This window comes from Brassica napus, chromosome C4, assembly GCF_020379485.1.
Source record: "Brassica napus cultivar Da-Ae chromosome C4, Da-Ae, whole genome shotgun sequence".
Classification (NCBI taxonomy): Eukaryota; Viridiplantae; Streptophyta; class Magnoliopsida; order Brassicales; family Brassicaceae; genus Brassica; species Brassica napus.
The window spans coordinates 1145604-1163677 of NC_063447.1; the positions used below are offsets into that span (position 1 = coordinate 1145604).

Consider the following 18074-nt stretch of genomic DNA (forward strand, 5'->3'; position numbering starts at 1 on the left):
TATTAATGTATTCTAAATTATCTTTCATGTTACATGGTTATCGTTCCATTTTTTTTATCAATTAATTTAGTAAAATTCATATGCTCCCTAAATCAGTGGACAAACCACAATAAAATCACTATTCTAGAGAAACGTAGACAACAAAGGTTCCAAACCTCTCTGACCATCATCATATGCTAGTTTATGATATATCTATGCATTAAAACAATATTGTTATATTTTTTTAATTTTTCTCAAAATCTATGTGTTAACCCTTACAAAATATTCAGTTTTTCGGTAAATGGTTAATATACTGAAACCTATAATCTTTAGTGTTGTTTTATAATTTCTAACCACTTTCTACAATTGTATTAATATATTAAAAACTATCTTTTATGGTACATGGTTATCGTTCTATTTATTTATCAATTAATTTAGTAAAACTTCATATTCTCCCTAAATCAGTGAACAAACCACAATAAAATCCCTATTCTAGAGAATCGTAGATAACAAAGGTTCCAAACCTATCTGAACATAATCATATGTTAGTTTATGATACAACTATGCATTAAAAAAATTTGTCATTTTTTTTATTTTTTCTCAAATTCTATGTGCTAACCCCTTTAAAATATTCAGTGTATCGGTAAATAGTTAATATACTGAAACCTATAATCTTTAGTGTTGTTTTAAAATTTCTAACCACATTATACATTTAAGTTAAATATTCTAAACTAACTTTTATGGTACATGGTTATCGTTGTATTTATTAATCCATTAATTTAGTAAAACTTCGTATACTTTCTATATCTGTGGACAAACCACAATAAAATTGTTATTCTAGAGAAACGGAGACAACAAAGGTTCGAAACTCTCTCACCATAACTATATGCTAGTTATTGATACATTTATGCATTAAAACAATATTGTTATATTTTTTTGAATTTTTCTCAAAATCTATGTGTTAACACCCCTACAAAATATTCAGTTTTTCGGTAAATGGTTAATATACTGAAACCTATAATTGTTAGTGTTGTTTTAAAATTTCAAACAACATTCTACAATTGTATTAGTATATTCTAAACTATCTTTTATGGTACATGGTTATCATTCCATTTTATTATCAATTAATTTAGTAAAATTCATATGCTTCCTAAATCAGTGAACAAACCACAATAAAATCCCTATTCTAGAGAAACCTAGATAACAAAGGTTCCAAACCTATCTGACCAAAATCATATGTTAGTTTATGATACAACTATGCATTAAAACAATTTTGTCATATTTTTGAATTTTTCTCAAAGTCTATGTGTTAACCCCTTTAAAATATTCAGTTTTTCGGTAAATGGTTAATATACTGAAACCTATAATCTTTAGTGTTGTTTTAAAAATTCTAACCATATTCTACATCTGTTTTAATATATTTTAAACTAACTTTTATGATACATGGTTATCATTCTATTTATTAATCAATTAATTTAGTAACACTTCGCATACTTCTTAAATCAGTGGACAAACCACAATAAAATCGCTATTCTAGAGAAACAGAGACAACAAAGGTTCCAAACTCTCTGACCATAATTATATGCTAGTTCTTGATACAACTATGCATTAAAAAAATATTGTTATTGTTATATTTTTTGAATTTTTCTCAAAATCTATGTGTTAACCCCTACAAAATATTCAGTTTTCGGTAAATGGTTAATATACAGAAACCTATAATCTTTAGTGTTGTTTTAATATTTCAAACAAGATTCAAAAATTGTTTTAATATATTCTAAACTATCTTTTATGGTACATGGTTATCGTTCCATTTTTTTATCAATTAATTTAATAAAATTCATATGCTCCCTAAATAAGTGGACAAACCACAATAAAATCGCTATTATAGTGAAACGGAGACAACAAAGGATCCAAACATCTTTGGTCATCATCATATGTTAGTTCATGATACAACTATGCGTGAAAACAATATTGTTATATTTTTTGAATTTTTCTCAAAATCTATGTTATAACCCCTACAAAATATTCAGTTTTTCGGTAAATGGTTAATATACTGAAACCTATAATCTTTAGTGTTGTTTTAAAATTTCTAACCACATTCTACATTTCTATTAATGTATTCTAAACTATATTTTATGGTACATGGTTATAGTTCCATTTTTTTATCAATTAATTTAGTAAAATTCATATGCTCCATAAATCAGTGGACAAACAACAATAAAATCGTTATTCTAGTGAAACGAAGACTACAAAGGTTCTAAACCTCTCTGACTATCATCATATGCTAGTTCATGATACATCTATATATTAAAACAATATTGTTATATTTTTTTTTAATTATTCTCAATATCTATGTCTTAACTCCTAGAAAATATTCAGTTTTTCGGTAAATGGTTAATATACTGAAGCCTATAATCTTTAGTGTCTTTTAAAATTTCTGACCAAATTCTTCATTTGAATTAATGTATTCTAAACTATCTTTCATGGTACATGGCATCGTTCTATTTTTTTATCAGTTAATTTAGTAATATTTCATATGCTCCCAAAATCTGTAGACAAACCACAATAGAATCGCTATTCTAGAGAAACGGAGACAACAAGGTTCCAAACCTCTCTGACCATCATCATATGCTAGTTCATGATACATCTATGTATTAAAACAATATTGTTATATTTTTTTAATTATTCTCAATATCTATGTCTTAACTCCTAGAAAATATTCAGTTTTTCGGTAAATGGTTAATATACTGAAGCCTATAATCTTTAGTGTCTTTTAAAATTTCTTACCATATTCTTCATTTGAATTAATGTATTCTAACCTATCTTTCATGGTACATGGCATCGTTCTATTTTTTTATCAGTTAATTTAGTAATACTTCATATGCTCCCTAAATCTATAGACAAACCACAATAAAATCGCTATTCTAGAGAAATTGAGACAACAAAGGTTCCAAACCTCCTTAACCATCATCATATGTTAGTTCATGATACGACTATGCATTAAAATCGCTATTCTAGAGAAAAAGAGGACAAAAGATGTTTCAAACCTCTCTGATTATCATCATATGTTAGTTCATGATACAACTATGCATTAAAAAAATATTGTAATATTTTTTGAATTTTTCTCAAAATCTAAGTGTTAACCCCCTACAAAATATTCAGTTTTTTGGTAAATGGTTAGTATACTGAATTCAATAATCTATAGGGTATTAAAAATTCTAACCACATTTTACATTTGTATTAATGTAATCTAAATTATTTTTCATGTTACATGGGCATCGTTCTATTTTTTATCAATTAATTTAGTAAAATTCATATGCTCCCTAAATCATTAGACAAACCACAATAAAATCGCTATTCTAGAGAAACGTAGACAACAAAGGTTTCAAACCTCTCTGACCATCATCATATGCTAGTTTATGATACATCTATGCATTAAAACAATATTGTTATATTTTTTTAATTTTTCTCAAAATCTATGTGTTAACCAACCCCTTTACTAAATATTCAGTTTTTCGGTAAATGGTTAATATACTTAAACGTATAATCTTAAGTGTTGTTTTATAATTTATAACCACATTTTACAATTGTATTAATTTATTATAAACTATATTTTATGGTACATGGTTATCGTTGTATTTATTTATCGATTAATTTAGTAAAACTTTATATGCTTCCTAAATGAGTAAACAAACCACAATAAAATCCCTATTCTAGAGAAACGTAGACAACAAAGGTTCCAAACCTATCTGACCAAAATCATATGTTAGTTTATGATAAAACTATGCATTAAAACAATTTTGTCATATTTTTGAATTTTTCTCAAAGTCTATGTGTTAACCCCTTTAAAATATTCAGTTTTTCGGTAAATGGTTAATATACTGAAACCTATAATCTTTAGTGTTGTTTTAAAATTTCTAACCACATTCTACATCTTTGTTAATATATTTTAAACTAACTTTTATGATACATGGTTATCATTCTATTTATTAATAAATTAATTTAGTACACTTCGAATACTTCCTAAATCAGTGGACAAACCACAATAAAATCGCTATTCTAGAGAAACGGAGACAACAAAGGTTTCAAAATCTCTGGCCAGAATTATGTGCTAGTTCTTGATACAACTATGCATTAAAAAAATATTGTTATATTTTTTGATTTTTTCTCAAAATCTATGTGTTAACCCCTACAAAATATTCAGTTTTTCGGTAAATGGTTAATATACAGAAACCTATAATATTTAGTGTTGTTTTAATATTTCAAACAAGATTCAAAAATTGTATTAATATATTCTAAACTATCTGTTATGGTACATGGTTATCGTTCCATTTTTTTATCAATTAATTTAATAAAATTCATATGCACCCTAAATAAGTGGACAAACCACAATAAAATCGCTATTATAGTGAAACGAAGACAAAAAAGGATCCAAACATCTGTGGCCATCATCATATGTAGTTCATGATACAATTATGCGTTAAAAAAATATTGTTATATTTTTTGAATTTTCTCCAAAATCTATGTTATAACCCCTACAAAATATTCAGTTTTTCAGTAAATGGTTAATATACTGAAACCTATAATCTTTAGTGTTTTTTTTTAATTTCTAACCACATTCTACATTTCTATTAATGTATTCTAAACTATATTTTATGGTACATGGCTATGGTTCCATTTTTTTATCAATTAATTTAGTAAAATTCATATGCTCCATAAATCAGTAGACAAACAACAATAAAATCGCTATTCTAGTGAAACAAAGACAACAAAGGTTCCAAACCTCTCTGACCATCATCATATGCTAGTTCATGATACATCTATGTATTAAAACAATATTGTTATATTTTTTTTAATTATTCTCAATATCTATGTCTTAACTCCTAGAAAATATTCAGTTTTTCGGTAAATGGTTAGTATACTGAATCCTAAAATCTTTAGGGTCTTTTAAAAATTCTAACCATATTTTACATTTGTATTAATGTAATCTAAATTATCTTTCATGTTACATGGGCATCGTTCTATTTTTTATCAATTAATTTAGTAAAACTTCATATGCTCCCTAAATTAGCGAACAAACGACAATAAATTCACTATTCTAGAGAAACGTAGACAGCAAAGGTTCCAAACCTCTCTAACCATAATCATATGTTATTTCATGATACACCTATGCATTAAAACAATATTGGAATATTTTTTGAATTTTTCTCAAAATCTATGTGTTAACCCCTATAAAATATTCAGTTTTTCGGTAAATGGTTAATATATTGAAGCCTATAATTTTTAGTGTTGTTTTAAAATTTCTAATCACATTCTACAATTGTATTAATATATTATAAATTATCTTTTATGGTACGTTGTTATCGTTCTATTTATTTATCAATTAATTTAGTAAAACTTCATATGCTCCCTAAATCAGAGAACGAACCACAATAACATCCATACTCTAGAGAAAAGTAGACAAGAAAGGTTTCAAACCTATCTGACCATACTCATATGTTAGTTCATTATACAACTATGCATTAAAAAAAATTTGTCATATTTTTTGAATTTTTCTCAAAATCTATGTGTTAACCCCTACAAAATATTCAGTTTTTCGGTAAATGGTTAATATACTGAAACCTATAATTTTTAGTGTTGTTTTAAAATTTCTAACCACATTCTACATGTGTGTTAATATATTCTAAACTAAATTGTATGGTACATGGTTATCGTTCTATTTATTAATCAATTAATTTAGTAAAACTTCATATGCTTTCTAAATCAGTGGACAAACCACAATAAAATCGCTATTCTAGAGAAACAGAAACAACAAAGGTTCCAAACCTCTCTGGCCAAAATTATATGCTAGTTCTTGATACAAATATGCATTAAAAGAATATTGCTATATTTTTTGAATTTATTTTCAAAATATATGTGTTAACCTCTACAAACTATTTAGTTTTTCGGTAAATGGTTAATATACTGAACCCTATAATATTTAGTGTTGTTTTAAAATTTCTAACCACATTCTATATTTCTATTAATGTATTCTAAACTATATTTCATGGTACATGGTTATCGTTCCATCTTTTTATCAATTAATTTAGTAAAATTCATATGCTCTCTAAATTAGTGGATAAACAACAATAAAATCGCTATTCTAGTGAAACGAAGACAACAAAGGTTCCAAACCTCTCTGACCATCATCATATGCTAGTTCATGATACATCTATGTATTAAAACAATATTGTTATAGTTTTTTAATTATTCTTAAAATCTATGTCTTAACCCCTACAAAATATTCAATTTTTTGGTAAATGGTTAATATACTGAAGCCTATAATCTTTAGTGTTGTGTTAAAATTTCATGGTACATGGTTATCGTTACATTTTTTTATCAGTTAATTTAGTAAAACTTCATATGCTCCCTAAATCAGTGGACAAACCACTAGAGAAACGGAGACAACAAAGGTTCAAAACTTCTCTGACCATAATCATATGCTAGTTCTTGATAGAACTATGCATTAAAACAATATTTTCATATTTTTTGAATTTTTCTCAAATTCTATGTGTTAACCCCCTACAAAATATTCAGATTTTCAGTAAATGGTTAATAGACTGAAACTAATAATCGTTAGTGTTGTTTTCAAATTTCTAACCATATTCTACAATTGTATTAATATATTCTAAACTATCTTTTAAGGTACATAATTATCGTTCCATTTTGTATCAATTAATTTAGTAAAATTCATATGCTCCGTAAATCAGTGGACAAACCACAAAAAAATCGCTATTCTAGTGAAACGGAGACAACAAAGGTTCCAAACCTCTCTCACCATCATCATATGTTAGTTCATGATACAACTATGCATTAAAACAATATTGTCATATTTTTTTAATTTTTCTCAAAATCTGTGTTTTAACCCTTATAAATATTTAGTTTTTCGGTAAATGGTTAATATACTGAAGCCTATAATCTTTTGTGTTGTTTTAAAATTTCTAACCACATTCTACATTTGTATTAATTTATTCTAAATTATCTTTGATGGTACATAGGCATCGTTCTATCTTTTATCAGTCAATTTAGTAAAACTTCATATGCTTCATAAATCAGTGGACAAACCACAATAAAATCGTTATTCTAGAGAAACGAAGACAACAAAGGTTCCAAACCTCTCTGACATTATCATATGTTAGTTCATTATACAACAATGCATTAAAACAATATTGTCATATTTTTTTAAATTTTTCTGAAAATATATGTCTAACCTCTACACAATATTCAGTTTTTGGGTAAATGGTTAATATACTTAAGCCTATAATATATAGTGTTGTTTTAAAATTTCTAACCACATTCTACATTTGTATTAATGTATTCTAAATTATCTTTCATGGTACATGGGCATCTTTCTATTTTTTTATCAATAAATTTAGTACAACATCATATGCTCCTTAAATCAGTTAACAGACCACAATAAAATCATTATTCTAGATAAATGGAGATAACAAAGGTTCCAAACCTCTCTTACCATAATCATATGCTAGTTCTTTATACAAATATGCATTAAAACGCTATAAAATATTCAGTTTTTCGTTAATTGGTTAATATACTGAAACTTATAATCTTTAGTGTTCTTTTAAAATTTCTAACCACATTCTACATTATTATTAATGTATTCTAAAATATCTTTCATGGTACATGGGCATCGTTCTATTTTTTTATCAATTAATTTAGTAAAATTCATATGCTCCCTAAATCAGTGGACAAACCACAATAAATACGCTATTCTGGTGAAACAGAGACAACAAAGGTTCCAAACCTCTCTGACCATCATCATATGTCAGTTCATGATACAACTATGCATTCAAACAATATTGTCATATTTTTTTATTTTTTCTCAAAATCTATGTGTAATCCCTACAAAATATTAAGTTTTTCGGTAAATGATTAAGATACTGAAGCCTATAATCTTTAGTGTTGTTTTCATATTTCTAACCAAATTATACATTTGTATTAATATATTATAAACTCTATTTCATGGTACATGGGCATCGTCCTATTTTTTATCAATTAATTTAGTAAAACTTCATATGTTCCCTAAATTACTAGACAAACCACAATAAAATCCCTATTTTAGAGAAACGGAGACAACAATGGTTCCAAACTTATCTGACCATAATAATATGATATTTCATAATACAACTATGTATTAAAACAATATTGTCATATTTTTGAATTTTTCTCAAAATCAATGTTTAACCCCTACAAAATATTCAGTTTTTCAATAAATAGTTAATATATTGAAACCTATAATATTTAGCGTTGTTTTAAAATTTCTAACCACATTCTGATTTGTATTAATGTATTCTAAACTCTCTTTCATGGTACATGAGAATCGTTCTATTTTTTATCAATTAATTTATTAAAACTTCATATCCTTCGTAAATTAGCAGACAACCCACGATAAAATCGCAATTCTAGAGAAATGGAGACAACAAAGGTTCCAAACCTCTCTGACTATCATCATATGTTAGTTCATGATACAAATATGCGTTAAAAAAATATTGTTATTTTTTTTTATTTTTTTCTCAAAATCTATGTGTGGTTAATATATGGAAGCCTTTGATCTATAAAATTTATAACCACATTCTACAATTGTATTAATGTATTCTAAACTATCTTTCACGGTACATGGGCATCGTTCTATTTTTTTATCAGTTAATTTAGTAAAACTTCATATACCCCTAAATCAGTGGCCAAACCCCAATAAAATCGCTATTCAAGAGAAACGGAGAAAAAAAGGTTCCAAAACTCTCTGACCATAATAACATGTTAGCTCATGATACAAGTATGCATTAAAACAATATTGTCATATTTCTTAAATTTTTCTCAAAATCTATGTGTTAATCCCTACAAAATATTAAGTTTTTTAATAAATGGTTAATATACTGAAGCCTATAATCTTTAGTGTTGTTTTAAAATTTCTAACCACATTGTACATTTGTATTAATGTATTCTAAACTATCTTTCATTGTACATGGAATCCTACTATTTTATCAATTAATTTAGTAAAACTTCATGTGCTCCCTAAATCAGTGAACAAACCACAATAAAATAACTATTTTAGAGAAACGGAGACAACAAAGGTTCCAAACCTCTCTGACTATCATCATATGTTAGTTCATGATACAACTATGCATTAAAACAATATTGTCATATTTTTTTATTTTTTTTCTCAAAATCTATGTGTTAACCCCTTACAAAATATTTAGTTTTTGGTAAATGGTTAATAAACTAAAACCTATAATCATTAGTATTGTTTTAAAATTTCTAACCACATTCTAAATTTGTATTAATGTATTTTAAACTATCTTTTGTGGTACATGGTTATCGTTCCATTTTGTTATCAATTAATTTAGTAAAATTCATATGCTCCCTAAATCAGTAGACAAACCACAATAAAATCGATATTCTAGAGAAACATTGACAATAAAGGTTCCAAACCTCTCTGACCATAATCATATGATATTTCTTGATACAACTATGTATTATAACAATATTGTCATTTTTTTGAATTTTTCTCAAAATCTATGTGATAACTCCTACAAAATATTCAGTCTTTGCGTAAATGCTCTATATACTGAAGCCTATAATCGTTAGTGTTGTTTTAAAATTTCTAACTACATTCTACATTTTTATTAATGTATTCTAAACTCTCTTACTTGTTACATGGGCATCGTTCTATTTGTTTAATCAATTAATTTAGTAAGACTTCATATGCTTCCTAAATCGATGGACAAATCCCAATAATATTCCTATTCTAGAGAAACGAAGACAACGAAGGTATCAAACCTCTCTGACCATCATCATATGTTAGTTCATAATACAACTATGCATTAAAACAATATTGTCATATTTTTGAATTTTTTTCAAAATCAAAGTTTAACCCCTACAAAATATTCAGTTTTTCGGTAGATGGTTAATATACTGAAACCTATAATCTTTAGTGTTATTTTAAAATTTCTAACCACAATCTACATTTGTATTAATGTATTCTAACCTATATTTCATGGTACATGGAAATCGTTCTATTTTTTTACTAATTAATTTAGTCAAACTTCATATGCTCCATAAATCAGTTCACAAACCATAATAAAATTGATATTCTAGAGAAATGGAGACAACAAAAGTTCCAACCCTCTCTGGCCATCATCATATTTAGTTCTTGATACAACTATGCATTAAAACAATATTGTTATATTTTTGAGTTTTTCTCAAAATCTATGTGTTAACTAACCCCAAAATATTAAGTTTTTCGGTAAATGGTTAATATACTGAAACCTATAATCATTAGTGTTGTTTTAAAATTTCTAACAACATTCTACATTTGTATTAATGTATTCTAAACTACCTTTCATGGTACATGGGCATCGTTCTATTTTTTATCAATTAATTTAGTAAATTTCATATGCTCTCTAAATCAGTGGACAAACCACATTAAAATCGTTGTTCTAGAGAAACAAAGACAACAAAGCATTCATACCTCTCTGACCATAATCATATGTTAGTTCTTGATACAACTATGAATTAAAACAATATTTTTGAATTTTTGAATTTTTCTCAAAAACTATGTGATAACCTCTACAAAATATTTTGTCTTTCGGTAAATGCTCTATATACTGAAACCTATAATCTTTAGTGTTGTTTTAAAATTTCTAACCATATTCTATATTTGTATTAATTTATTCTAAACTCTCTTACATGGTACATGGGCATCGTTCTATTTTTTATCAATTAATTTAGTAAAACTTCATATGCTCCCTAAATCAGTGTACAAACCATAATAAAATCCATATTTTAGAGAAAATGAGACAAAAAAATGTTCCAAACCTCTCTGACCATTATCATATGTTAGTTTATGATACAACTATGCATTAAAAAATGTTGTCATATTTTTTAAATGTTTCTCAAAATCTATGTGTTAACCCCTGCAAAATATTCAGTTTTACAGTAAATGCTCTATATACAGAAGTCTATAATATTTAGTGTTGTTTTAAAATTTCTAACCACATTATACATTTGTATTAATGTATTTTAAACTCTCTTTCATTGTACATGAGCATTGTTCTCTTTTTTATCAATTAATTTAGTAAAACTTCATATGCTCCTTAAATTAGTGGACAAACATCAATAAAATCGCTATTCCAGAAAAACAGAGAAAACCAAGGTTCTAAACCTTTCTGACCATCATCATATGTTTTTTCATGATACAGATATGAATTAAAACAATATTGTCATTTTTTATTAAAAAAATCTTAAAATCTATGTGTCACTACAAAATATTCAGTTTTTCGGTAAATGGCTAATATACTGAAGCCTATAATCTTTAGTGTTGTTTTAAAATTTCTAACCACATTCTACATTTTTATTAATGTATTCTAAAATATTTTTCATGGTACATGGGCATCGTTCTATTTTTTTATCAATTAATTTAGTAAAACTTCATATGCTCCTTAAATCAGTAGACAAACCACAATAAAATCGCTATTCTAGTTAAATGGAGACAACAAAGGTTTTATGCCTCTCTGATCATCATCATATGCATTAAAACAATATTGTCATATTTTTTTAATTTTTCTCAAAATCTATGTGTTAACCCCTACAAAATATTCAGTTTTTCGGTAAATGGTTAATATACCGAAACCTATAATCTTTAGTGTTATTTTAAAATTCCTAACCATAATCTACATTTGTATTAATGTATTCTAAACTCTCTTTCATGATACATGTGCATCGTTCTATTTTTTAATCAATTAATTTAGTAAAACTTTATATGCTTCCTAAATTAGTTGACAAACCACAATTAAATTGTTATTGTAGAGAAACGGATACAACAACAGTTCCATACCTTTCTGACCATCATCATATGTTATTTCATGATACAACTATGCATTAAAATAATATTGTCAAATTTTTTGAATTTTTCTCAAAATCTATGTGTTAACCCCTACAAAATATTCAGTTTTTTGGTAAATGGTTAATGTATTGAAGCCTATAACTTTTAGTGTTCTTTTAAAATTTTCAACCACATTCTACATTTGTATTAATGTATTTTAAACTCTTTTTCATTGTACATGTGCATTGTTCTATTTTTTATCAATTAATTTAGTAAAACTTCATATGCTCTCTAAATTAGTGGATAAACCACAATAAAATCGCTATTTTAGAGAAAAAAAGACAAAGGATGTTCCAAACCTCTCTGATTATCATCATATGTTAGTTCATTATACAACTATGCATTAAAATAATATTTTCATTTTTTTAATTTTTTTCAAAATCTATGCATTAAGCAAATAATGTGTTAAATTATGTCACAAGGAAGGACGAGGATGAATTTCGCTTGTTAAATTATGTCACATGGAAGGACGAGGATGAATTTCGCTTGTATTTATTGCATTCACTATTTCAATTTTGAAATGTCTCGTCTTAGCTGAATTATCTTTCACTACTATAGCAGAAATTTCTTGCTACTGTTAATGTTTTAAAAAAAAAAATCTTGCTACTGTTTTATGGTTGCATGATAGGGTTGAAGTTGAAAGAGACTAACATTCTTGGATTTTTTTTTACTGAAATTTGTAATAATCTAATAGAATAGACATCATATCTGGGTTGAAAGGCCAAGGTAATAAGAAACCCACTCCCAGTTCCCCTCTCGCCAATGATTTTAATGGAACAGAGTAGTATTTTGACTATTTTCTCTAAGAAAAGAATAACTGTTAAAAAGATCCGACCAGATATAATGTATCACATGCATATTAGTCAAGGCTGCGGTTTTGTTCTGTTCAATTTAAAAATGAATTAAGCTCAAATACACCCGTATGAATGAACTAAGAGTTCAAACAACTAACACCTATACTCGTACTTCACAATACATTTTTTACACTCTCAAAAGCAGAAAAGGGAACGAAAGGGAGGTTTAGTAATTAGAATTTACCAAGGCAAAGAAGAGAGACGTGAACCCCAAGCATCCCGTCCTCTTCTTCCTTCATCTTGATTACTTACAAGAGGTTTCTTTGTCGATCTGCTTGACTTAAACAATGGATGCTTACACAACCTCTGAACAGTTCCAGTATTTTCAGTTGTATCTTTATGATCGTTTCTCTTCTCAATGTTCCAAAACTTTTCTTCATTGTCAGCTTCTAGCCTACAAAGAGTAGCCACTCTCAAGAACTTAGGGTTATGGTTGGGTTTCTCAGGGGCTAATATCTCAGAGTGTTGTTGTTCCCATTCTTCTGATGGATCTGATGTTTGTTTCTCGATCCACCGTGCTTTGGCATCTGCATTTTCCCTCTCTTTGAGGTTCATTAAGATCAAAGTCTTGAGAAAGTTCATCACTTGTACCGCGTGGATCAATGCGGTTAATGGATCTGCCATCTACAATAACAAAACATTTTCATGAGAGTTTTGAAACATCAAAGCCTTCATTAGCGGGAAAAGCATATTTGTTTACTGACTTGGGTCATGTTTGGTGCGAAAACCATAGCTACGTTGCGAGCATTCATTTTGTTAAACTGTTCATGCTCCACCACGTCAGCCATTAAACCGATGGCCCAATCAAGAAGTGCAGATTCAACCGGAGGAAGAAGAGTCACGAGCTTGTTACAATCTTCTTCTGTGTTACATTTCATCACTTGCTCTGGTGTCAAAACATCAAGAACTCCTGTTGGTAGCTCCCTAAACCAGGCCTGATTCATGAAAAAGGAAGATTAAACCTTTTGAACCTAAAGTAATGTTGGAGAAACGAGATATATTGTTCTTTTTTACACCTTTATTAAACCCGCCAAGCAATGAACATCGATTCCACGTGGTATTACACCGCGGTTTAGCTGCTTTCGGACATGCTCTTCTTTGCCATTGTCTGGATTTATTCGGAATATTCCTTCTGCCTTAGGGCAATAAAACAATCACACATAATATCAGAATTCTTTTGATCCGAAAGTAATCTTAATTTTTACAAAAGAGAGTAGAGGCTTACTTTGAGACCTCCTTCAGTATATAGGCGTTTCTGCATCCTGAGAAGGATCGTTGGGACGCTATTTCCCCTGTTGTCGTACGAGCATTGCATCGACTTTGCTGATACTCCAAACACGCTCACACTGAAAAATAGAAGGAATAAAATACTATGATGTCTAGACAAACCAAATTTAGTGAGAATCCATAGTTTGATCGCCAAAATCGTTTTTTATACGAACATTAATGAACTCAAAATTTTGATGATAAAGTAAAAGCATTTACAAAAACATCCAAGTTCTATCAGTAGAAAACAACTAATCTCTTTAGTCCTTCTCAACTCTATCTACTGACAATCTACGAGTTCCTACCAATCTATATCTTATTAAAACTCAAATACAAATTAGGTTTGTTTGGAAACATCTCTAGCAATTTAAAAAAAAAAAATTTGTTTAGAAACATAGATTGTAGTTTAAAAAAAAAAATTTGTTTGGAAACATGGATTGCAGTTTTAAAAAAGAAGTTTGTTTGCAAACATAGATTGTAGTTTTAAAAAATAGATTTGTTTGGAAACATGAATAGTAGTATATTAAGATAAAAAAAAGTAATGAGTTTATATTTTTAAGAAAATTTGGAAGTCCATTATATTATGAAAAACTATCTATCTGGTACCTAATCGGATTCGGTTCAGGTATGTTTGGGTTTCGGGTTTCTGGGGTCAAAGATTTCAGCCTTATTCTAATATTTCTAAATTTCACTTCGGGTTCGCTTCGGATTTTTGCGAGTTTCGTTCGAGTTCGGATAACCCATTTAAGTTACTTTTAAAATTTTAAAATTCATTATATATTTATATACTTTAAATTTTTCAAAAACTATAAACAAATAATATATTAAATATAAATTTGAATAACATATGTCAGAATACCTAAACTTAACATTAAATTATTTTAGTTCAAATATTTGGATAGAGAATCAATAATTATTTTAAGTATTTTGGTGTTTTAAGTATACTTTTAATATTTTATATATTTACTATTGATTATTTGTATATATTTTCAAGTATTTAAACCAGTTTAAAAGTATCTTATATATTCTAGATGTTTATATATATATATATATTAAATCTAAAATTAATTAATATATATAATTATATAAATCTATTTCGGATACATTCATGTACCCAGAATACTTCGGTTCGGATCAGATTCGGTTTCGGTTCTCCAAAAACCAAAATTTTGAATAATTCAGATATTTAACCAATTTCAGTTTGGTACTATTTTTTTGGATCGAGATCGGTTTGGTTCTTCAGATTCGGATATTTTGCCTAGCCCTTATATTATTGTATGTTGACATGAAAGGCAAATAGAAACATATTTTTGAAAAATACGATCATACTCCTTAAAAACAAATCACGTGGCCCCCAATTTGTAGAGATCCACAAATATAATGACTAATATAATTACGAAGAAAATACATCTGTGGCGTATGGATTTTCTACAGTGCTTTTATTGATTAGGCCAAATCATGATTTTTTTTCTCTAACATTTTCGTTCAACTTGATATTTAAACAATAATATTAATATTTTAATAAAAAATATTATTTGATTAAAATTTACTATCTAAACAAATTAAAAACACTCTCCTTTTTCCTTTTTTATATTTTTCCAATTTTATCTTTTTAACTAATAAGATATCTATTGGGTATTTATCAATAAAATATTCTTAGACGCATTTATTGGAAAATAAGCCATGTAAGAATTTATTATTATTATTTGGTCAAATTTGTTATGTAATATGGTTTTTGTTTATATATGTATTTTTCAGGATACAAATCAATCTAGTGAAAGCCCAAAACCTAAATCATCAAAAACCTATTCTATAGGGTATTCGGTTCTTACAAATTTTCACTCTTGATTAATCTTGTATTTTTTAAAAAAAGTAAGAGGATCTTCTTCTGTTAACTAACTAACACGCATGTCGTATTCATGCATTTAATCTAAGCAACAACCATCTTAATGATTCAATCCAACACAGTAACATGTCAAGTGCAGATTTCCAGCTACGAAATAATAAATATATTTTCAAGAGATATATATGAAATTAATATCTCATAATTGAATTCAAAGTACTTTATACAATCTTTTTTTTTGAAACTTTAATTTATACTCCCTCTGTTCCTAAAAGATCCATATTCTAGTTTTTTCACACATTTTAATAAAACACATTAAATTTGCATATTTTTTTTTTTATCTTCTTTCCACAATTTTAAACCAATAAAAAATCAATTAGTGCAATTAAGATTTTTGAAGTTTGCAATTAGTTAATAAAACATGCATTGAAAATGTAAAAAATGAATCTTTTAGAAACAATTTTTTTTTCTAAAATATGTATCTTTAAGGAACGGAGAGAGTATAATCTTTTGCGGTAATAAATAATAATTAACGGACCTGGCGCTAGGAGCTTGAGGAGGGACCTCCGGTTGGAGCTCAGAGGGAAGACCGAGAAAACCACTAAACCGGTCGAAAGTAACGTGACTAACGTGCTTAACCTCCGTAGGCCAACCTATATCCATAGACGCCGCCACATCATCATCACCTCTCTCCATAGTACAAGACATTACAAGCGACTTCTTCAGCACCACCGCAAAAATGTCGAGGATCGTGTATTGACCCGACCCGGGTCCAGATCTCGACCCATGTGAGCTCAACGGCGTGGATACGTCGTAGTAGTCTGTGCTCGCAGTGCTATGTTCTTCTTCGTAGTCGTAGTCATCGTGGTGGATATTCTCATATATGTCTGGACCGGGTCGGGTTGTTTTGACATCCGGAAACCTAGTAGTTCCGGTGGACTTTGATCGGGAGAAGTTTGTCATAGTTCTTTCGGTTTGCTCGGAGAAAATGAGAGAATGTAATATTAACGGTGGAGTTAAACAGAAGATGAAGCTTTGAGTGTGAGAGAAAGAGAGAGTGGGATATAAGGGACCATTTGGTGAGAAAGATAATGCGAGAAAACGAACGAAAATTTACAGATAATCGCGTAGGAACAAAGGGACGAATCTTTTTCTTATTTTACCTATGTGTTTTTGTTTTTGGGATCTGTATTTAGTGGATAGGGCGAAAGAGTGAGGGAGACGTAAAATAAAAACTGAAACCACCTCATGAAAGTAAAAAATACTGTTTCCGTTTCAAATTAGTTGTCATTGTAGAGTACAATTATCGTTCCAATGCAAAATTAATTTACAATATTCTCTAGACTATTTTTTATTGGTTGAAATATGGTTAGGTGTATTGGTAATGATGTTTTTATTTTGGTAATATGTAAAATAAAATGTTTTCTTATTATGTGTGCATAAATCTAAGACGACAATTTTGGTTTTTGAAAAAGATATAATGCAGAGGGGGTGATTGGTTGGACGGTAGGAAGTGACTTTAACTTTAATTTTCATCTACAGCCTTAAATACTACCAATTATGATTTATCTTGATTTTTAAAGCTAGAACAAAAAAACTAAAGATACAGTAAAAAGTAAAAACACACAAAAATAGTTGTAAAAATCTTATTTTCTAAAGCTCCATCTTTATACCTGTAGAAAATTTTAAAGTTACATCTCTTAAAGCTAAATAAAAAAATTTTACAGACTAAAATAAATTTTTTACAGTTACAGTCCAACCAATCATGTCTCGTGATAAGATTTATATACCGTTAGAATAGTGAGACGGCTCGTGACGCTGCCTAGAAGATGCTTAGGCGAGATGGTTGACAAGTAAGAATGGGGGACATACGAGTCAGTGTTCGTTTTGGAACTTTCTTTGATTTTGTTTTATTTACATGTTCATTAATTGACAATTTCGTTTATATGGATGGCTCTTTAGTGTCTGTACCTCATGATATTAGAGAAAATTGATAATTTAATAAATTTTCTAAAGACACATGTTGAATTCCAAACGATTTTTTCTCTTTTGTAACACGAATTCCAAACGATTAAATTCACATATTAAGTCATAAGTTGATGTTGATTTGACCCAAACAATCAAGGACTAAACAATAGTGGAATCACTAAGTTAAATTCCATTAAAATTATTTTTTTAAATTATATTCTACTCT

General features: G+C 28.1%; 1 protein-coding gene across 1 annotated transcript; it reads right to left on the reverse strand.

The window, feature by feature from the left end:
• Positions 1 to 12731: 12731 nt before the first annotated feature.
• On the reverse strand, positions 12732 to 17075 carry LOC106415914 (rho GTPase-activating protein 3). Its single transcript, XM_013856726.3, has 5 exons — positions 16419 to 17075; positions 13997 to 14117; positions 13788 to 13907; positions 13476 to 13706; positions 12732 to 13395 (listed from the first exon to the last, which is right to left on the reverse strand). Exons 1-5 carry the CDS (start codon positions 16841 to 16843, stop codon positions 12952 to 12954), a joined length of 1341 nt encoding a protein of 446 aa, XP_013712180.2. The 5' UTR covers positions 16844 to 17075; the 3' UTR covers positions 12732 to 12951.
• Positions 17076 to 18074: the final 999 nt, after the last annotated feature.

Coding starts and splice junctions, on each gene's coding strand:
- LOC106415914 (XM_013856726.3), bottom strand. CDS start 16,843: ATGACAAACTTCTCCCGATCAAAGTCCACCGGAACTACTAGGTTTCCG. Junction 14,118..16,418: donor CCTCAAGCTCCTAGCGCCAG/GTCCGTTAATTA, acceptor TCTATTTTTCAG/TGTGAGCGTGTTTGGAGTAT. Junction 13,707..13,787: donor GCTTGGCGGGTTTAATAAAG/GTGTAAAAAAGA, acceptor TTCATGAATCAG/GCCTGGTTTAGGGAGCTACC.